At 44.0% G+C, this 23,324-nt stretch overlaps 1 protein-coding gene across 3 annotated transcripts; it reads left to right on the top strand.

The window, feature by feature from the left end:
- The first annotated feature begins 5,143 nt into the window (after positions 1–5,143).
- On the top strand, positions 5,144–22,979 carry Arhgdib (Rho GDP dissociation inhibitor beta). Of its 3 annotated transcripts, XM_036181584.1 has the most exons (7): positions 5,250–5,342; positions 5,435–5,527; positions 12,882–13,069; positions 14,408–14,491; positions 17,002–17,078; positions 20,012–20,075; positions 22,282–22,979. In XM_036181584.1, the coding sequence occupies exons 3-7, from the start codon at positions 12,892–12,894 to the stop codon at positions 22,479–22,481; spliced, it is 603 nt and encodes a 200-aa protein (XP_036037477.1). In that variant the 5' UTR covers positions 5,250–5,342; positions 5,435–5,527; positions 12,882–12,891; the 3' UTR covers positions 22,482–22,979. The 3 variants fall into 3 exon arrangements, with proteins under 3 accessions (XP_036037478.1, XP_036037477.1, XP_036037476.1); XM_036181585.1 differs by lacking the exons at positions 5,250–5,342; positions 5,435–5,527 and adding an exon at positions 5,144–5,216; XM_036181583.1 differs by lacking the exon at positions 5,435–5,527.
- The last annotated feature ends 345 nt before the right edge of the window (positions 22,980–23,324 follow it).

Genomic DNA, 23,324 nt, shown 5'->3' with positions numbered 1-23,324 from the left:
ACTTTACCTCCATCAGCCTTCACTTCATCTCTCCAGCTGCCCTGCTTTGTCCTTTTGAGAAAGTCTAGCCCAAACTTTTCCTAGAACTGGATACGTAGTAAGGATATCCTAAAACATAGAATCCTCCTGCCTCTGCTACTTAATCGCTGGGATCACCAATGTCCAAAACCATACCCATCCATCCCAGCAATCTTGAGTTAGCAGAAGTGTTGTGGGATATTTGTACACTCTGTAAAGATATATTGCTGGGATTGGTTTAATAAGGTTGAATGGCCAATAGCAAGGCAGGAGGTATAGGCAGGACTTCTGAGCACAGAGGGGAAGTAGAAGGGGACATAAAGAAAGAAAGGTAAAAAAGCCACATGGTAAAACATAGATTAATAAAAGCAGGTTAATTTAAGTTATAAGAGCTAGTGGGATAAACCTAAGATAAGGTCAAGCTTTCATAACTAATAATAAGTCTCCGCCCATGTCATTATTTGTGAGTTGGCGGCCAACAAAAAAGCTTTCTGCACCAAAGAGCCAGCAAGGCCCTTAGAAACTTCCTACACAAGCTGCTCCATTGTAGGACACCACGGCCAACACACCTCCTCCACATCAAAGGTCCTCTACAGTCTCCACTCTTCTCACACGTTGACCACCCAGCATCAACTGTTCTTCAAACTGAGCATGTTGCAGTCACCTCCAGGAAGCCTTCCCTATGTCCTCATTTGTGTCCTCAAATACCATGGAAACTCATTTTTTCTACCCTATGAAAAGTCATAAATTTGTTTCTGTCTCTGCCTTTATACAATTATCAAGTTTAGGGTCTAGGATTATGTCACACTTTCTTTACCTCTGTTCAGGACCTTTTTACAACCTACAGCACCATAACTCTTTCTCTCTCTCTCTCTCTCTCTCTCTCTCTCTCTCTCTCTCTCTCTCTCTGAGTGTGTGTGTGTGTGTGTGTAATGTTGGAGGGAATAAATGGGTGTAGTTCCTCATAATTGAACATGATGATAAATGAGTGTATTACTATTTTGTACATTGACTGTGATTTGGTGTTTTCCCTGCTATATCAGTCTTTCCATTAATAAAAAGAAAATTAGCAGCCTCATTAAGGTCCTCAGGAGGATCTCAGAAGGTGTTATCAAGGAGATCACAGCTCCAAGAGTGCTAATCCCCTGAAGACCATGGGACAAGATGAAGTGGGTGACTGTCACCCTGTCCAGCTTGGTCTAATGTGTATGCTTGTGCTATAGCTTATAACAAAAGAGAGTTCAAAAAGTTCAGATGAGAAAAAGAGGCTTAGACAGGGGAGTCAGACCAAGGTGCTAACAGTGAGGTCAGAAGCAGATGTTTTCTCTCCTTTCTAAGACTACTGTATCCGGACACATGTCAGAGCAGGCAGAGGTTAGGGCAGAAAGCCTTCTCTGAGTGTCTTTTTTTATGTCCTTTAAGAAACATGTCTGCACAAAATCATAGTAGTGTCAGGAGCCAGCGGGGGGTGGGGGTGTGTGTCAACATTCTTAGAGGCTCCTGGCAAAGGTATGACCCTATGCAAGATTTATCTGGCTTTACCTTTCTGTTGTACTCTTGAAGGAGCTGGAAAATCCTTCCGGGGTTTCATCACTGTTCGGGAAATCCTTAAGCAGGTTTGTAAAGTTTAGTGATACCACTTGGCATTAGCCTGCCTGTGTACTGAAACAGAATTCTTCTGACCACCATGAAAGCGCTGTTTGCTGTCTGCAGACTCTTAGATACAGGAAGGGAGCCTTAGTCAACAACTAATCCTTCTCAGCACAGGCTGTAAGGGCAGTGTCTGCTGTTTCAATCCTTAAGAAGGAATCTATTTCATTTTCTCCTCTGGTAAATAAATATAAAGAATGACCTGCTGCAGAAAAACACAGGAAGAGATCAGCTGTGGAAATGACTGCCATAGCAACATTTTTGCAGATCCTGTCAGTTTCCTGGACACCCACCATGTGGACATGGAAGGACAGATTCCATGAATGTATCATCAATATGATGACTCAAAGCAGTAATTGTGGTGATATTATGTTCCTCAAAATATTGTGCACCCTAATAAACTTACCTGGGGTCAGAGAACAGAACAGCCACTAGATATAGAGGCCAGAAAATGGTGGCACACACACCTTTAATCCTAGCATTCCAAAGGCAGAAAGGTATATAAGGCAGAGGACCAGAAACTACAACCTAGTTAAGCTTTTAGGCTTTTGAGCAGCAGTTCAACTGAGATCCATTTGGATGAGAACACAGAGGCTTTCAGTCTGAGGAAACAAGATCAGCTGGGGAACTGGCAAGGTGAGGTAGCTGTGGTTTGTTCTGCTTCTCTGATCTTCCAGGGTTGACCCCAATACCTGGCTCTGGGTTTATTTTTATTAATAAGAACTATTAAGATTCATGCTACAGTAATCTTTAATATGTTAAGGTTGTAAACCCCTCTGAAATCATGATAAAAATTATGAATTTCTCTGTGTATAAAGAGTGGTGCATAGACTACACAGATCCATATGGGTCTACAGCTTTTGCCTTCTGGTACGTTTCCCTAAAGTGCCTCCCTAACAGACTCTAGGAATACACTGGGCTCAGCTCAGCAGGAAAAGAGAATCAGGCCTGACTAGTGGTATTGTCTCTCTTAGCACAAGAATGGGTGAGCTCAGGTAGACCTTGACCCCCACCACTTCCAGGTTTTAAGTATGTTTTATTCTATTAATGTATTCTATGGATTATTCTTTGTCTTCCCATGAGAACATAAGTTCCCTTGGACAGCAGAGGTTTGACTTTCATATACCTTGGTGCCCCTAAAACTGTCTGGAAGAGAAATACTCAGCAAATAGTATCAAATGAATAAGTATGACCTTCTTTTTCTCCTGGATAAATCATATACATTTTTTTAGATTTATTTATTTATTATGTATACAGCGTTCTGTCTGCATGTATGCCTGCAGGTCAGAGGAGGCACCAGATCTCATTACAGATGGTTGTGAGGCACCATGTGGTTGCTGGGATTGAACTCAGGACCTCTGGAAGAGCAGCTAGTGCTCTTAACCACTGAGCCATCTCTCCAGCCCATCATATACATTTTTTTATTTTTGATATTGTAATACAACTACATTTCTCTCTTTCCTATCCTCCCTCCAAACTCTACCACTGCCCCCCACACTTTCAAATTCCTGACCTTTTCCCCCATTATTAATATATATATACACACACACATATGTACATAAATATATATTTTCCTTTTTTGTTTGGTTTTTCAAGACAGGATTTCTCTGTGTAGGTTTGTGCCTTTCCTGGAACTCACTTTGTAGACCAGGCTGGCCTCAAACTCACAGAGCCTGTCTCTGCCTCCCAAGTGCTGGGATTAAAAGCATGTGCCACAATATAATCGCCTTGCTCTGTATAATGTTACTTGTATGTTGTTTCAGGACTGTTTTGGTACTAACTGATAACCAATTGGTGTGCTCTTCTATAACATGACTTCACCATCACTGAATAGTTAGCTAGGTTTTTCAGTACCTGGCATGGTTGAGTGTGTCTTAGCTTCAATTAGAGAGTATTTTTATTTATAGTACAACAATCCATTGTATTTAAAGGATTGTCTTCTGCCTACATATTCTCTTGAAATTTACAAAATGGCTCTGTTTGGAGGCGTTCTTAACTTTGCCGAATTTAATTATGTACTGTTTTCCTGTTTGTTTGCTTATGTATTTGTTTGGGTTTTTTTTATTACTGGTGAGATAACCTTACTATGTAGCCATGTAGCCCAGGCTGACCTCAAATCTGAAATCCTCTTGATGCAGCCTTCTGAGTGCTGAGTTTCAGGCATTCACCCTGTCTTCGTTAGGGTCACTATTGCTGTGAGGAAACACCATGACCAAAGGAACTTGGCTTACATGTCATAGTGCATTGAGGGAAGCCAGGCCGGAGCTCAAACAGAGCAAAACCCTGGAGGTAAGAGCTGATGGAGAGACCATGGAAAGATGCTGCTTATTGGCTTTGCTCAGCCCACATTTTTATAGAATCAAGAACCACCAGCCCAGGGGTGGTACCACCCACAATGGACTCAGCCTTCCCTCAGTAATCGCTAGTTAAGAAAATGCCCTTCATGGCTTAGCTGCAGCCCGATCTTATGGAGGCTTTTTTTTATTTTTTCCTAGTTGAGTTTCTTTCCTCTCAGTTGAGTATAGCTTGGGTGAAGTTTATATAAAACTATCCAGCAGACTCCACCCTGAGGACCAAATGTAGTCCCCGGCAGTGACTTTCAAACTAAACTGAAGACCATGCAGCATATTTGGATGAAGACAGAATTATTACCATTTTTGCCAAGTGACATTGTTGCAGTAGCAAGCACTAAGTGTATTGATACAAATACTGGTTATTGAAATATTAGTCTAAATGAGCATGCATTTTTTGACTGTGGTCAGTGGAGCATGTAGAGTAGTGAGACATAGAACACTGCAACTGTTTCTTCAGAAGCTTTGCATATGGCATTGGCAGCTTGTTCTCATTTAAATGACTTCACAAACCATTCCCTCAAATAGCTACAAAGTCAATTTTAGCATATATGTGATTATCACGTATTTCTGTGTTAGATGATGAATTAATGAAGTTGAATTTTCTTTTGCAATCTGCATTCCTAGATATAACCAATGGCGGTGGGGTTTTTGTTGTTGTTTTGTTTTACTTTTTTTTTTATTTCATTTGAAGGTTTGTGGTTCAATACACAGCAACATCTTAAAGCTGGAACCAATAAATAAGGCTCCAAAAATGTCTGAAAATAAATTATTTAAATTTAGCACTAAGTATATACATTTAACATTCAGAGTTTCTACTCAGCATTTCCTGCCAGCAAATTCTCTGAGAGAGAGAGAGAGAGAGAGAGAGAGAGAGCACAAGCGAGCTGGCAGGGGCCTCACAGAAGCAGAAGTTAGTAGTACACACTAAAGCCTATACAAATTTATTACTACTGTTTGGGGACTCCAAGTCTCTCCCTGAGATTATGGCTTTTAAACACGCACACACAATAATTCACTGCACGCATGGCCGTGAGGACCATCCCCCAGCATGCACACTCATGCAGCTCATGTCACATGGCTTGGTTTGCTGCACATGTGTCATTAATTGTCAAGAATGCTGCTCAGAGTTGGCTGATCGGAAGATAGGCAGCGCAAAGGAACAGGATTTGAGACAGCCCAGGGTTTCCTCTTCAAGTAGGTTTAAAACATTTCTCTCCCTCTCTCTCTCTCTCTCACTAACTTCCTTCCTGTTCTAACTGCCAGTACTCAGAAGTCAGAGTTGAGAGGCAGCGGTACCAGACAGAGACGTGAAGCCTGAATGTAAGTTGAATGCCTGAGGTGGGCGCGGAGCCATGGAGGAAATCTCAGAACCAAGCTCCTGCCCCTGCTAATGAGCTGTTGCTGTTTTTCAGAAGGGTGTTTCTTTAAACCAAACTTCACGATAAGAAAGTGCTAAAGAGATTGCTGGAGCAGAAAAGGGGAAGTCAGAGCTGGGAGAGGTAGAGGTAGGACCGGGACCCTGCTACCGGAATGCTCTAGAGAAGGGCTCTGGGAATGCCCGGAATGGGGGCATTGGGTTGTTTCCTGGCGTGGCAGGAGCTGGAATTGGGCCAAGCTCAGGAACAGAAAAACTGTACCTCTGCGCTGAGATGGACTGTGTTGGTGGATGGTGGGTTGTGCTGGGGTGGGGCTGTACGGTTTCCTGTTTTTAAGCACACTTTAAAGAGACTTATTTGCAAAGAGGGGGAAAAATGTGTTTCGGAGCTGTCAAATACTAAGCCATTAGCAAAAGCGGAGGATTAAATTCCTGCAGTGGGATGGGCAGAAAGATATTCGCTGTTACTGCCCAAACAAAACAGCCCTTCACATCAGGGAGAGCTAAAGCATACCCGGAAGATGCGGGAAGGTCATTAGAGAGACAGGCTAGGAGAAGGGAGGTGGGTCTACTGTGCGCAGGGTCGGTGGGCCTCCAGGCTGTCCTGGCGGAACTTTGGCCTCATTAGAAGTGCTTTAGGGATGACTTGACATGCTTTCGTCTCTCATCACCTTGCAGGCAGCCTGTCCTAAAGTCCCCATCTGGGCTAAGTTGTGACAGAGGTCTGAGAAACCCTGAGCAGTTTTTCCCTACAACTGAGCGAGGTAGACTTCACCCACAGGCAGGTCACAGAGACACCAAGAGCCTTCTGAAGTCAGGGTGGGCACATTGAATACTCTCATGAGAACTCCAGAAGAGATCAGTGGTGGCCTGCTGGCTGGAAATCTGTCACCAGCAAGTGTCAATCATCTTGTCATTTCTTTCTGTGGAAAGAGTGGATCCCTGCCAGTTTCATATATAGCACACGTTTGGTGGCAAAACCAGCTTATTCCTGTGTGAGACCTGTGGGTTTCTGACAGAACAGTGATCCACGCTCCATCCACCCTGCCCAGACTCAGCCGGTGAGGAACAACCATGGCTAACGAGCCTAAACCTCATGGGCATCTTCCAGCCCTTGGAATCTGGTCCCTCACCATTTGCAGGGGCACGGGTCTGTCCCTAGGGAGACGTGCTTTGAGCAGTCTCTTGGTTTGGTTTTCACTGGAAGTTCAAAAAAACGGAGTTATTCTGAGGGGAATTTATGGGAATACAATATGTGATGAACTTCAGCTAGCAGGAAGGGAGAAGCCCTGTGAGGTGAAAAGCAAGCAGAGAGAAGACAGCCGGCCTTGGCTCAGCGTCTTCTCTGTGCCAAGCTGCTTGGTATTGAGAGACTCAAGATTTTCATACTGCGCGATGGAGAAAGTTGTTAAAAACCGGAAGTGTTCGGTAGTTTGACTGAAGTCACGTAGCTGGTAGATAGCCTTAGAAAATGCCCATGGAAGACGTTTTCTCTACCCCCCACCCCCACCCCGCCATGCAGAGTGCCTTTGTTTGTAGGGCGGAATCGCTGTTCTGTCAGGGACTGTTTTGGTGGATGGTGGGTTGGAGTCCCCTATAGACTCTGCAGTAGGGGGTCCCAGGTCTAGCTTGCTCCTGGAACATCATGGGACTTTCATCCGTACAATAAGCTCTTACTAATTTTTTCTTTATTGATCACACTCTGATCTCCTCAGCCAACGCTGGCTAAAGCTCCACCAGGTCTAATAACTTAAGTTCAACTGGTCGTGAAGCTGTCCTTGAATTCTAACGCCTCATTCATTTAAAACCTTGGTGCCTATGTGGAGTTACTTGAGTCTAGTTTTTGGATTAGTCATGGCTTCCAGAGCACAGCTGTCTTTGAGGGTTCCTTTAAAGTATTATTTGTGAAAGGAGAGTGTCACATGGTGGGCAGTTGGAGAAGCACTGTAATTCTTCGCCTTATCTCCTTCTGCACCAAAACCAGGGCTGGAAGAGCATGACAGGAATGCAGAGGCGGGGACAACAGGCTGTTTCTCTCAGGAAGGGAAAGGTGAAATTCTGTTTCTGGGAAGTAGCGGCGCACACCTTTAATCCTAGCATTTGGGAGGTAGAGGTTTCTCTGTGAGTTCTAGGTCTGCCAGGGCTACATAGTGAAATCCTGTCTTTAAAAATGGGGAAGGGAGATTTTTGAAAATAGAGAGATAAAGAATTCTGTTTCTAGAACTACGTCTCCTTCTGGACAGATCACAACCTTCATTGCATCATACAAGATGGGTCCCTCTCAGTCACTAGCTCGGATCTTCTCATCTAGTTTCAGAGTTTGGACTGACCATGCAGCTGACTTGGTAGACAGTGGCCTTCCGGTGCCCAGGAAGGGCCAAATCTTCCATCTTGCTAGAAATGCTGCAAGACTGGAGGTTACTCCAGAAGCAACCAGGAGGCCTTGAGGATGACCTGGGAGATAAGCCGGGGCCTCCTGAGACCAGGCAGCAGCATCAAAGCCCACAGTCTCAATTAGCTGTGAGACCGGCAGCATGCAGAAAGAAGCCAGCTCTCTGCTCTGTGCCCTACTGTGGGAAACCCCCTGCTTCAGCACCACCCCACTCCACCCCACCCCTACACCTCTCCCTTTCTCTACTTGCTACCTCTTCCTTGTAGTGACTCAGTGCAGGGTGACACCCTAGCGGTCCAGCCTTTCACCCTCGTTAAATCTCCCCAGCGTTTTCCTCCAGAGCCAGAGGGAGTTTCTCCATCAATTGCTCTGCATCTACTTACTCACCTTACCATTCAGAGTTAAGCGCTGGCTTCAGGCAGGCGAAGATTCAATAATAAAAAAAAATCTAAAATTAAATTGTTAATGTGAGGTATTTCAAAAACAATACAGTAGTTATCGTCCTATTTTTACATTCAACTCCACTTATAAACAGTCCTCAGAAGTCCCTGATCTTCAGGTCTCTTGCTTACTCCTCAGAAAAAAAGACTACAAATTGAGGAGGAAAGGCTGGACTCAGTTTATACCCTGGACAAGCATTTGGCACGTAGGCAGCTACACACCACAAAACACAGTGTCAGGGCCAGGAAAGGAGACAAGGAAAGGAATGAATATTTATTGAGCATCTACTGGCCAGTATAGTTCACAACTCACATTTTCTTCAACCTTTCAATGCCAGGAGGGAGAATCAGTTTTCCTACATCACTGATGGAAGTTAAAAGCTTGCTTAGATCTATAAGAAATTGGTTGCAGAGCCAGGCTTCGAGCTGGCCTGACTTTGTCAAAGCCCATGCTTTATCAAACAAATTAGCCAGGGACAGGATTTACTTCCCACAAATGAAGAATCTAATTTATTTTTATGGCCAACAACTCATATGAAGCTATATTAATATCCATACATGTGTGTATTGGCCTGAGGTTCAGTTGTATTTACTATTTTCTCCTGTCTTTTTCTGTTTCTGTAATATGTAGCTCCCTCACAGTGCATGGTGATTCCTTTCAATAATTCATGAGCTGCACCAAGCATGTAATTGCTAAGTTTTTGCTCACAGCAGTTCAGTAACTATTTGCAGCTATTTTTATGATAGTCTTTGTTATGGAAAGGGTTTAGATAAAGAAAAATGATTTACATCTAAGAGAAAAAAGGTAAGTTACATAACATGTAAAATGTGGCACCTTTCAGAAAGTCATAGGAAATTTAAATAATTAAATGCTGATATTATTCTCTCCTATACACAAATGAGGTAAGGTAACTGAACAGTAGCTAGGTACCACACAATTTCAGGCAGGGAGATTCTTACAGAGATAGGCTGGGGACATTAGACCATCTAGAGACCATATGCCCTAGTCCCCCATCTCTCAAGATAAGTAAAGTAGAGTCCTCAAGGCTGAAACATGTGCCTAAGAGTTCACTGTGAGGGGCCAGAACCAACAACCTCCATGTGTGACAGGGACTGTTCAGTATGGAGATAAACACCCCCAAATCGCACAGATCTAACCACAAGCCGCATGCCCATGCTCATGAGGCATGGTTATCACCTGATGACCTCTGCTTCTGTATATCCAACATCTGGGTGAATAAATACAGTCTTGACTTTGAGGTTCAATCTCAATGATCCAGCAGAGCCTCAGGGGGAAGAGCTTCCTCTGTAGCAATTAACCACACTGCATTCAACAGGAAGTTATAGGTTCAAGTTCATATTTCCAACCTAGAGCTCTTATGCCATGATAAAGATTATGAAGGGCTTCAGAGTTCATGAATCTATTGACTAAAAGAATAAAGACTTATATCTTGATTCTTTTCCTCTTTGGACTAAAGACCATGATGTTTGTCACATTTTAAAAGAGGTTTTTTTGTTTTTTTTTTTTTATTTTTATGTGTATGGATGTTTTGCATGCATGTCTGTGTGTGGACCCCAGAAGCAAGAAGAGGGTGATGGATCTTCCAGAAGTAGAGTTCTAGATGGTTATGAGTTGCCTGGGTGCTGGGAATCAAAACCAGGTCCTCGGCAAGAGCAGCCAGTGCTCATAACGACTGAATCATCTCAGCCCCTGCTTATCAGTTGTTTTTTTTTTTTAAGAGTCCTATCATCTCCCAAAAGATGAAGGACCACCAGCTAGGCCTTCTGAGTATGACTGAAGTTATCATCTTCTGTTCCTTCCCTGGCTCTGACCAGCATGCCAGTATGTTCTGAAGTGAAGGGCTTTGTAAACCATAGGAGCTAACAGATAAGCCGTAGTCTCCTTTTTACTTAAAAGGCTTTGGCTGAGAGTTGCCTTTTCAGTTATTCTGTGTTTATTACCAAATAATCGCCTTTCACAGTGAGCAGCTTTGGATCATCTGGTCTCGTATCTTTTTCTTATGCTATAATTATGTCAAATTATTGTAATATAGCTCTGAAATTCCTGCTTTTATTGTACCAATTCCAGACACCTCACACACATTGTCCTCCCTCTTCAACGTCTTTTAAAAGATTCCATGGTTTTATGAAATGTTTATGTTTGCAATGAATTATGAAAATCTAAATTACATGAGATTTAAAATAAGATGAAAACCCAGATGATAGAGGAACTGATTTGACAATGGTCATATAGTTAGAAGTTTACAAGTCTTATGGCAGCCTCTCCCTCTCTCCCTCTCTCCCTCTCTCCCTCTCTCCCTCTCTCCCTCTCTCCCTCTCTCCCTCTCTCCCTCTCTCCCTCTCTCCCTCTCTCCTCTCTCCCTCTCTCTCTCCCTCTCTCCCTCTCTCCCTCTCCCTCCCCTCCCTCTCTCCTACCCCCTCACATCTCTTTTCCCCTCCCCCCTCTTTCCCTCTCCTTTTCCTTCCCCCTTTCTCTTACTCCTTTCAAGAACTGGAGTCTAAAGCTGAAGAAGTACAGCTCTTGCAAGCTAATGAGATCATCTTGAACTGATGAATGGGTGCGATGTCACCATCTAACAGTCAGGCTTTCGATGAGGAACTGTTAGAACAGAGTGATATATCCCAAAGGTTCTTTCCTGTGAACTGGGCCACCCTGGTCCTTGTAAATAGCCTGCTGCTGTATCCAGTTGGTTGTAGACTCTCCACCATACTCATCTGTTAAGCTGTTATGACCACGAAATGAGAATCTGTCTCTTCTAATTTATCTTATCTGGCTTGCTCTTCATCTTTCCTTAAAGCTTGTCCTTAAATTGCCCCCCAAATTACAAGATCCACCCACTGCATCCTTCTTTATTTGTCCTACCAGTTCATTCTATTTTTTCTCTGAATATTGTTTGGAATATGAGCTGGATTAGTCATTATGTTTTCCCTGCCGCTCTCTGGAGTCTTGGCTTTGAGTGATGTGGTTCAAGTGATACAAGGGTTATCAAAGGAATGGGCACACATGCTTCCTTTCTGTGTGGGAAATGGACCTGGGCATTGCAATGTGGCTTTCAGAGCTATTCAGGGCTGTGGTGTTTGGCCTGATGTTTTGCTGCAAGATAAATGAAGAGAATCCTTGCTTCTTTCTCTCCCTTCCTCCATTTCAGCCTTTCCTTCATCCCTTCTCCATACTCACCCCGCCCCATTTCTCTTTCTTTTGTTTCATTAAATTTTCTTTTGTTTGTCTCCATTTCCAAATTAATTTTCTTCTTATTGTATTAGTAACATTGAAACACAGAACTACAATCGAATTGGGCCATAAATTTTCTCATTCCCAGAGAATTCCCAGAGGTCCACAATGTCACTATGGATGAGATGTGGTAGCTAATGTCTTCTAGGTTTGTGACTATGAGAAATGAAGGCTTAGCCTGTGGACAAGACGATATGGGAACTTTGACATCCTTAGCCAGGCATCTCCCAGGCAGCACCTCTCATTGCTTCCAGCCTCACACTATCAAGTTCACCACTGTGTGACCAGGAACCTCTTAACCATCAGTTCTCAATTTTCCCAATGATTCAGTGAGAACTGGACTGTTTTACCTCTTAAATTTTGGGCTCTGAAAATCTAGTATCCACAGATGCTCATCAACACTCACATGAGGATAACTTTACTAGATTTCCTCCACAATTTTGTCTACACAAGTCAAGTTAGTGTAGATAATGATTAGAGAAGGAATGTCCCATGGTCCACCCAGAGGAGACCTTGTAGATAACACTATTATACAATGTTGTCACATATAAACTTCGTGCTCAAAAATCATGCCATCAAGTTGAAAATCTTTGTAAAATGAATTTCATAATATTTTAAGTAAGTTTATTATTTTCTATTAGGCCACACTCATAGCTAACCTGCAGTGTATAGAGAGCATAGGGTCACTAGAAATCTAGGAAAACACTGCAAGGTCTCGAAGAAAAGGGAAGGTTGACAGAAGACCCCTAATAACAAATTTGCACTTATGATTTTGCCTAGAGGATTTTAGTCCTTTGCTGTTTGGTGGCATGTCGAAAGAACACAGGATACAGAGTGAAATGAATCAGTCAATGAAAATCATAAAATGCAGAGCTACAGAAGTGTTATGGGGTGGGGGCAGAAACTCAAGGAAAATCTAGGACCCAGTGTCTGTCCTTAAGCCATGGTAAGCAGTGTGTGATGGGACCCATTCATATATCCCAGGCAAGTGTCAGAGGTCTGTGTTTCTCCAAGTGTCACCTTAGAGGTCTGGCAAGTATTCAAGGAAAGAATAAGTTCATGAGAAGAAACCAGCCATTTGACCACAGATGGTCTACCTGTATCTATAAGTCACCGTAACTCAGACTGTATACAGGCAACAGCAAAGTAGCAAAGAGAGCTAAAGTTATTGGTCACTGGGACTGTTTGTTTCTTCACTATCATGTACTGTTCACAGTGAGCTACTTATTGCTATAGTTTTGTTTCTAAAAAGAAAAATTAAGACAAGTCAGAGACTGAAAAGAGTATACATTTCAAGAAATGTGTTAAGCAACAATTTGAAGATCCCTGATGAGTACAGATCTCCATCAAGGCACCAACAGTAAGCCAACTAGCTAATGGTCCTTTCTCTGAAATCAAGAGGAATCAAGATGACTGAGAAGGACGCACAGCCACAGCTGGAAGAGGGGGACGATGACCTGGACAGCAAGCTCAATTACAAGCCACCCCCTCAGAAGTCCCTGAAGGAGCTGCAGGAGATGGATAAAGATGATGAGAGTCTGACCAAGTACAAGAAAACGCTGCTGGGAGATGTTCCTGTGATAGCAGGTATGTGTGCACGGGAGGAGACAGGGCAAGGCCTCCAGTGAGGCACGCATTGCTGTCCCCACAGTCAGCGGCAGGGGGCTACATGGTTAGGAGGGCGAAGCACAGTTTATACGTGCTGCCTAACTAAGGTCGTGGGCTGTATAATTAAGACTCCTTTGGAGACTGTGTGAGAGTCAGAGGCAAGGCAGACAAAAATTACCCCCAGGGAGCACTTAGAATTTCAGACCACAACTATATTGTATTCTGGTCTCCATCAGACCCTAATTATTTCCTCTTTCTTGTATGTTTCTTCTCTCTCTCTCTCTCTCTCTCTCTCTCTCTCTCTCTCTCTCTCTTTCTCTGTGTGTGTGTGTCTGTCTATCTGTCTGCCTGTCTGTCACACACACACACACACACACACACACTGAGCCAGAACAAGACATGGCGACAAGGCCTAAATAGACAATGTCTCAATATTTGAGACTTATAATTAAGATGAGTCTATGTCTTAGTTAGCAACTTGAGAGAAAAGGGTTTATTCATTTGGCTCATGCGTCCACAATCACAGTCCATCATTGAAGAAAGTCAGGCCAGGAACTCAGGGTGAGAACCTGGAGGCAGGAGCCGATGCAGAAGCCATGGAGGAGTGCAGCTTACTGGCTTGCTTGCCATGGTTTGCTCTGCCTGCTTTCTTTTTCCTCTCTTTTCCTTTTTCTTTACTTTTCTTTTCTTTTTTTTTTTTTTTTTTGTTTGTTTTTTCAAGACAGAGTTTCCCTTTGTAGCCCTGGATGTCCTGGAACTCACTTTGTAGACCAGGCTGGCCTCAAACTCACAGAGATCTGCCTGCCTCTGCCTCCCAAGTGCTGGGATTAAAGGTGTGTGTCACCACCACCAGCAGCCTCAGCCTGCTTTCTTATAGCACGTAGGACCACCAGCCCAGGGGAAACACCTTCCATAACAAGCTAGACCCTCCCCCAACATTAATCAATCAAGAAAATGCACCACTGGCTTGCCCATATGCCAGTCTGGTGGCGGCACTTTCTCTAGCAAGGGTCTCTCTTCCAAAATGACTCTAGTCCCTGTCAACTTGATACAAAACTATCCAACACAGTCAGCAAATCCCTGAATTAGAAAATCACAATTCTGCCATTTCTATACAGATCAATACCAAGCATAGTGAATCTGCCATTTTATTTCTAATGCTACTCCACATACAGAAGTTATTTTCTCTTTATATTCTCTTCCCTCATCCACAACCTGAAACACACACACACACACACACACACACACACACACACACACACACACACCATACAAGTGCCCTTTCCCTGTTCTAACATTTTCTCTTTAACCCTGCAGACCCAACAGTCCCCAATGTGACTGTTACCCGGCTTAGCCTTGTTTGTGACAGTGCACCAGGACCAATCACTATGGACCTTACTGGTAAGTGAACACATCTCTACTGCTCAGAGGGGTCTAAGACAACACAGGGAAAACTTGATCTTTGTCCCCAAGCCCCCCTGGAGAAAACCATTAGGTGGCCCTTGGAAACGTATATGCTGGGGTCTGTCTACAAACCGCTTGCACTCTGAGTGTCCACTGCTTGTCACTTACTGAAAACTCCAGCTCCAGACTCCATGGAATGGAGCAGTTGAGAGGTAGACACCTTTGGTGTGTATACGCATGTGTGTACATGTTTGTGGAGGCCAGAAGTCTGCCTCAGGTGCCAGTCCATACGATCTCTCATCTGGGCTAGTCTGTCTGGTCAGAGAGCCCTAGGGAAGGGATCTACCTGTCTCTGTCCCTCAAGAGCTACAATGCCCAGCTCTCTTTATTTGGAGAGATTATTTGTTTCTGAAAATTTTTGAACATGGGTTCAGGAGGTCAAACTCAGGTCCTCAGGCTTGCATGGCAAGTACTTCCCTGGCTTAGCTATCTCCCCAGCCTCCATGCATTCACTTTTGATGTTTACTTGTATGATTTTTAATTCAGATTGTGTTTCCACGTGGAGGAAGAAGCAGCTGTTCTTGTAGGGAAGACTGCAGATGGAAATTTTGACACATGCTATGCACTTCTAGACTTACAGGATTTATATATCTGAACACCAGCAAAAGCTCCAATCCTCTCCCAGCTGTGGCCTTAGCTGAAGGGGAGGAACATCCCAAGACCTCCCAAACACCGGTAGATACTCCCCTGCTCAACACACTCAAAGCTCAAAGCTCCATGCCATAAACAATTTCTCCTACCAAAAAGAGAAAAAACAAACAAACAAAAAAACAAAAAACAAAAAACAAAAAAACCCAAACCACGGTGTTTCTTTCACCTTTTGTGACTAACAGCCAAGTACTCTCCTAGGCAGTCTAGAGGAGATGGTCATTGACTGGGAAGGTGGACTTGATGGGAAAACAGGCATCTGCAGGGGGTGGGGGTGAGAAGAGGGTCATGAAGCCAAATGGGGCATCCAAGGTGGATCTGGAGGGGAAATCAGCTGCCGAATTCAAAACTTCACTGAAGCACAGGAAAGCACAGTTCTGGGCTGTGAGTCTGAGGAACTTCCCTCTCACAGGACATGTGCATTTTACCTTATATGGACTTTTCTGTCAGAGGGAGGAAATCAGGGCCTGAGAGGACAGGCTTCCTGTTCAACCAAATTCAGCAGAGCAGACACCACACACACACACACACACACACACACACACACACACACACACTCACACTCACGGCCCCTTGCTGCAGCGTCTCTCCAGGACAAAAACAGTCTCTCTCACCCAGACTCAGCCCCGTGTCCTGCGGCCAGGCACAACTGTCAGTTTGCGAGAGTAGGTGTGACAGAGCAGAGTGAGAACCCAGCACGAAAGCCTGCTCTTTCGAAGTCCAAATTTGGTTTTCTGTCCTCGAGAAGCTGCTGAGATGAAGCCATGTAACAGTGTTTGTGAAGTAAAATACTTACTCAAAGCTGTGTGAAACACACACATGTGCATACACAGACACACATACATACATACATATGCACACACATACACACACAGTGACATACACATACGTATAAATACACACATATGCATGCACACACACATACATACATAGGCACACATACATACATGCACACACAACCGAACTATACAGGAAAGTATGGAGGAAAGAATAAAGTATAATAACCTTCCTAAGCAGGACCCAGGATTTAAAGGCAGCTCTCAGGATTATGAGCCCTAATGCTGTTACAATTTAAATAATCTTCCTTACAGAAAATAGTGTGATATGACATTGCAAATGCAAGTCCAATAAGTTTGAAGTGAGAACCTAATTAAATTATTAGAAAAATGAAAAGCAGTTTTTAAAGCTAGAATATGCCATATATTACCAATTTGCAATTGGTGATAATAATGATATCAACGATATGAATCAATGGAGGGAAAGCCTATTGAAAGCTTATCAATCTTATGAACACCAATAGCTGCTGCTCTTGTGTCTGTTTCCTCATATTTCTTTGAGAAGCTATCTTTACCTGACTATGGATGTGCATGAAGTTTTCAATAGAAAGAATATTAACTAACTTTCCTCTAAGGAGGCCAGTTAATTGATACTTTGCTGTTACTGGCAATAATAAAAAATATTTACCTTCATCAGGACTAATTGGGGAAAAGGGATTTATCTTTACAACTACAATTAATTATAAAGCTTGTGTGTTTTTGGCATTGACATCAAACTTGTAGGAAAACCCTTTACCATGTTCTTTTAAAATAACTGAACTATAACATTCTAGGTAGTATAGATGTGTATGTGTGTGTGTGTGTGTGTGTGTGTGTGTGACCACTAACCTCAAATGCTATCTGAATTAAGATCCTTATGAATCATGCATCCCAGATGGGCCCAGCAGAAGGCTCTGAACCTTGGTTTTCATTCTTTATGCAGGAGCTCCTGAGGAGATTAACTTTCTAAATCCTCTTCTACAGGTGACCTTGAAGCCCTCAAAAAGGAAACATTTGTGTTAAAGGAAGGTATTGAATATAGGGTCAAAATTAACTTCAAAGTAAGTATCTCCCACATGTGCTCTTAACTTTCCCATAATGCATTTCTTGCATTATCACGCTGGTATTCTCTTGTTCTCACTGTTGTTTTTGGTGGCGGTTGTTGCTGTCCTCACTTCCCAGGTTGAGTCTAAAACAACCTGTGCCCACCTCTGAGCTCTTCCTGTGGAGATCCACCCTTGCTTCCCAGGTTTCTCCAGCCAGGCCATCTCAGCCTCTCCCTCCATCACACCACACTCTCTCAGAACGCCTGATGCTTACATCCATGAGGCACACACTACTGTGTCCTGTGCCATTTCCTCCTCATGCAACCTAAGCAACCAGAGGCTAGCTAAAATTGTGTGCCTCTTCCTTCCACCATTTCACACAGCTTTGTAAATGGTGGGTCTTTATGGACACATCCTAGAAATAAATGGTTCAACGAAAAGGAAAAGAAAACAGGATACTCCAACTGCTCGATTATCATTCAGATCCAGGAACCATGGTCTTTTCAGAGTGGCTAGGAATTTCAGTGACTTTTGTAAAGCAGGTGAGCAGATAAAATGTAGCAAAACTAAACAAGAAGTAAGCTCACAGCTCATGAATAGGCACACATCCCAGTGAGTAACTACAGTTCCCAGAAAAATAACCTTGACTTTGAAAGCAAATAAGTGAGGGATGCACTGCTTTGCATTTCAGGGTTTGTTTGCTTTGGCTGCCACTGATTCCCACCCAGTCATGTTCTCCAGGCTCCACCAGGGGAGACTCCATCTGCTCTCTCTGTTTGCACACTGGGCCCACCTTTCCCCTGGGTGCAGGATATGATTCAAGGTGGCTAGACAGCCACTCTCTACTACATGCTAAAATGCCTAAAGTCTTTCCATCCTTCCTTTCCATCCTGTAAATGTTTGTTGACACCTACACAACCATTGCTTGAACTGTGGATGGCATTGCTTCCTGTCATACTTCTCCGTGCTAGAGCATCTGGGCTGTTGGTAAAGCCTCCTACCTAAAACCCTAGAACAGTTCCCGTCCATCCAGGATTGAACCATTTGCATTACTGTGCTGCCAGTTTAGAAAACTTAGGTTTGCAAATGAAACCCAACCGGGGGAGATTTTGACTGACTAAGGAGGTTAAGGGAGGTCACCGACTAGAGCGTTCAGCATTGTGGATTGAGGCATTTTCGAGTCCAACCCACTTCTGAGGTTTGCGTCAAGTCCACTCTATCTGTAACTCAAGCAAAGGTGAATCAGCCTGTAGTTTGTCCCAGCTTGGAGCTACAGTTAGAAGGAACCCAGATCAGAGTAATGAGTAATTAAAACGCAATTTAAATCTTTACTGACTTTCTTGGCAACATTCAAAGAAACTGCATTTATAATACCAGTTACCTACAACCTTTCAGCATTCTGTTTCTCTCGTGTTCTTTTTCTTATCCTGAAGTTGACAACGCCCTAGAACCCTGACCTAGGGTGATTCCTTGGGTCTAAACCCCGTCCTCTGCCTCTTAGAGATATGAAGTCCCCCTGACTTCCACAGCCTCCAGTTTCATTCTTGTCACCAAAACTCCGTGCTTTGGGAGTTGGGAGAGCCAGTGGAAAGGGGGAGTGAGCAGAAGAGGATATTATATAAATATTCATCTTTTTTTTCTGCCCTTTGTATGTTTCTATAAAGTGGTTCCTCTGTGGAGCACCGCTCACCCAGCAGATGCCTTATTTTGAAGTTCTTGTTACTGCCTTTCCTGATGTGTGGTCTCGTCCCACCTGAACTGAACACATAGGCCACTGGGCCCAAGGGGCAGGCTGTGGTCTCATCTACCTGAACTGAACATGTAGGCCACTGGGCCCAAGGGGCAGGCTGAAGACTTGTATAAAGACACATTCATTTCTCCCATTACAATGAGCTAGATGTGAGAGTGATTAGGAAATGTGGGCTTCACTTTATCACCATCTCGCCAATAGATTCTGGCTGCTCTGGGTTGCTTATCACAGGTGCTAACTAGACAGTTTGGAATCTGAGATGATCATGTTCACCGTTTGTCTAGTTCACCTTCAGGAGGGTGAAGGACAGCCCTGGTAGTTTGGTTGTAACTGTTGTATCCACCATATGTACCAAGAGACAAATTATTAACAGGGGAAATTATCATAGGTGCTTTACTTTTTCTGCTGTTGAAAGTTTCCCAAGCCCTTCAGCCCATGACTCAGTGTCCTCTTTGACTTGTTTATGTAGACATGACCACAGCGAAAAATTCACAGACAGCCCAGTTCAGGCCCAGGTACAGTGAGTCATGGAAAACAAAACACTGGGCGGCCTACAGCACCATCCCATCCGAGTGGATTTTCATTGAGACTCTAGTGAAAGCAGCAATATCTTAGATAACGTACAGCGCGGAGAAGCTGAAGGGGCTTGCCGGGTTCCAGTGGGCTTCATCCATATTTATGGGAAGGCTGTTTTGGTGTGACCATAGCCTTACCTCCCAATCTCACTTCCACAGCCCTCTCCCAGGCCTGACTTTCCATTACCACTCTTCTCTCTGCTGTTGGTTTTTCATAGGCGAGGTGGATCATTTCTGGGGATATGGTGTCCACAGACTTACATAAAATTTTCCATTGGTATTTTTATAACCTTCTCTGAGACAGGGGCAGTGTTTTTGCTAGTATATTAGGGAGACAGAGCTAGAAATTATTGCCCAGGCCACTAAGGAAGGAGAAAATGGTGAAGAATATTGAGACCCTCCCCAAAAGCAATTACATTGAGAAATATTCCAGTAGTCAGTGATTAAGCCTGCATTGGCAACATTAACTCTTGTGACTGGATGTCTCTAATTTCTAAGAGTAACACACTGAACTATTACAGAAGCACTCAATCTGTTTAGCTAGATGGCATGAAGAGGAAAGATTTTTTTTAAAATAACTGAAAGTCTTTAATCTGAATTCCTTGGGGTCTTCTCACCTACAGGTGAACAAGGATATTGTGTCTGGCCTGAAGTATGTTCAGCACACATATCGGACTGGAATGAAAGGTAGGAGAGTATCCCAAGCTTCTCACTGGTATTTCTGTCTCAGGTGTTAAACAACCTTTGGTTATAAGCTTACAAGAGCTGGATGAAAAGTATCGGTAGATGGCAGGCCCACTCTAGGAAAACATACACAGATGCATCAGACCTAGACATTGAGACCACCATTCAGGATGCCAGGTTCACATAAGGCAAGCCACTGGACTTCCACATTCAGAATCTGGAATCCAAGTCTGTTACTCACTCATACATGAGGAGAGTAACTAAGATAAATTGAAGCTAAGGTCATCAAAAGTGAAGAAATGGAAGAAATAATCCAGTCAGTAAAGTGCTTGCATGAAGACCCAGGTCTGAGGCCCCAGAACCCCCAGAAGCAAGCCAGTATGGTGGCATGCATTTGTAATCCCCTCCTGGAAAGGCAGAGACTGGGAGATCTCTGGGCATCATGGCCAACATAGATTCATTGGTAAGTTCCAGACCAGTGAGAAGACCCTGTCTCAAAAAAACAAACAAACAAACAAAAAAACAAGAAAGAACACCTGAGGTCAATTTCTGCCCTATGCGCCCCACGCACACATACCCATACACACCCATACACACACCACACACTCATACATACACCTAATACTCAAAAGCATAAACAGTCTACAATGTAAAACCATGACAGAAAGACAAGAAAGACCTGCCCAAAGACTGTGTTGGGGTGAGCTCCAGGGGTACCATGGGGAGGAGGAGCAGAAGAGTGACAGTGTGTTGGAGCAAGCCTCGGGGGTACCATGGGGAGCAGAGACAGAGAGGCAGTGTGTTGGGGGGCATTAGGGGTACCATGGGGAGGAGGGACAGAGAGGCAGTGTGTTGGGGGGCATCCAGGTACCATGGGGAGGACGGACAGAGAGACAGTGTTTGCTCTCTTAACAAAGAAAAGGGAAAACATTTCTTTCTAGGGCTGAGGAAAAGCAGTGTAATTGAAATGTAGAACCCCATGGTCCTTCCGCTGTCATTCTGGACATATCTGGGGCAGGAACATAACCCAGACACTTCTACGCTCCGTCCTGACCTGTCTTACTCTGTACACCAGGCCTGGGCACAAGACAACATAGCCCAGTCCCCCAAATCAAGAAAGGGACCAGGAGAAATTATTCTTTGATATGACTTCAGGACAGAAAAATCACTCTATCAAATTCCAGAGATGACTGTAGACTCGAGAAGCACTGATTGGCCTTGCTAATTCCTGGTCTCATGAGAACCTAGTTCAATTTCCTATTTCCTTTGAGTCCAGAGGCTGCGCTGACTCACTCCGGCAAGCGTGTGCGCAGCTGCGTCCAGACTGCGCAACAGTTAGCAGGCAGCTGCACCCTACCTCTCAGCCACTCGCTGCCATTTAGCCTTCTCAGCCCGGGGGTTCTGAACCCACACCCCAGCAGTCCTCTCAAAAGCGAGGTCGGTTGGCTATTTTCCCCATTTGTTCCAATTCCCCACTTGTAAACTTCTGACCAACTTGCTGATTTCTCCTCTCATCTAACATTTGAAGTCCTGAATTCTACCTATTCTGATCACGGGATGTTACAGCAACCTTCTCCAACGAAGATTTTCTTAGAATGACAAGGGGTCTTTAAAGTCCATTATATAGAGAAAGAAAAAGGACCCAGGTGCTGCAGAGCCCGGACAGCCCGACTGAGGCCCGACTGACTGTCCATTTTTAGTGGAGCAATCTGCTGTAGCTCTGTAAAGAGGCTTCAACCCCACTGATTTAAGACACTAATACTCTACCTTAATACTCGTAATCAACTCTGATACTTTTTTTAAAGACTTATTTTTGGCGTCCACAGGTTACTGAACCTCGGTCCCCATTTTGGGGTAATGGCAACATAAATCACATTTTCTTAAAGGAATTTTGGGTTTTAAAATGCTCTAATATATCTGCCTCAGGGGATTATTTGGTCTTTGAGACAAGATCTCCTATGCGTGCAGTTACCTGCTCTTAAGTTCCTGCCCCAGATTCCTTGGTGCCGGAAATGGAACCATGCACACCTGGCTTAGTAGAAAAAAAAAATAAGAAAAAAAATGCCCCAGGGAAAACTGATATTCATCCAGGCTCGGGCACCGTTGCTTTGGGCGTCCAGCCATGTAAGCTGCACTCCAGGCTCTCCCGCTTTAGTATGCCTTTCCTATACCAGAGTCTTAACGCTAACGGACCTTTCTTTCTTCCTAGTGGACAAAGCTACATTCATGGTTGGCAGCTACGGCCCCCGACCAGAAGAGTATGAGTTCCTCACTCCAGTAGAGGAGGCTCCCAAGGGCATGCTGGCCCGAGGCACTTACCACAACAAGTCCTTCTTCACTGATGATGACAAGCAGGACCACCTCACCTGGGAATGGAACCTGGCCATTAAGAAGGACTGGACAGAATGAGGCATCTGTCTGTCCTTCCCTCCACTACTTCCCCTCCAGAAGAATCCTTCCAGCCACATTGATTATGTTCTCCCTCTCCCCTCCCTGTTCACAGCTGGATCCATTTTCTATCAAACACACACAGTCTCCTCACTGATGTGTTTTATATTACCCCATCTCTTAAGGTGTTCTCTGCACATGAGACTTAAAACCTAGGCTTTAACCCAGCTTGTTCCCTCAAACTTTCTCCCCCTCAGCAGGGCCAGAGTTCCAAAGTTCTCCATCTCATTTAGCATCACTCTCTTTTCTTCCAATTTGTGTACTGAAGACCAGAAAATGGCAAGCTATATCATTAATGGCTCCCTTGCCTTCTGTTCAGAAATTCATCCTTGCCACTGGGTTCTTCCGGATCAGTGAATCCCACCATCACCTTCCCTGCCAGTAGGGGCTCTTCTTTTGGGGGGAACACTGTAAACAAGACAAAAAGAAAAGAATAAAATAACTGTATGTGTGACTGAGGACCTCTTTTCCCCTCCCTTTTCCTTCAAACAAACATGGTACCAGAAGCTCACATTTTGAGTCATCTTTTAGATGGGGGCATGGGTAAGAGCCATGGTTACAGGGGTGTACGGATCCTTGCCAATAGGTTGTTACATTATAATGGTCAGTGAGTGCTAGTATAACATAGAGTGAACATTCTGAATTTCATTCATTATCTAATATTTGCTTAGGGGACCTTCATCTAAGATTGAGATGTACACCCCACAACCTGTAGAACTCTCATCTTAGACTTGATTTGTGGGCCAGATCAAACTCTGACTCCTGCTTGGGACTCTGCCATGGGCTCTCAACATCTGCTGAATG

Source organism: Onychomys torridus, chromosome 3, assembly GCF_903995425.1.
Source record: "Onychomys torridus chromosome 3, mOncTor1.1, whole genome shotgun sequence".
In the NCBI taxonomy this organism is placed as follows: domain Eukaryota; kingdom Metazoa; phylum Chordata; class Mammalia; order Rodentia; family Cricetidae; genus Onychomys; species Onychomys torridus.
The sequence above is the reverse complement of the archived record's forward strand: the minus strand, read 5'-3'. Positions and strand labels throughout refer to the sequence as shown.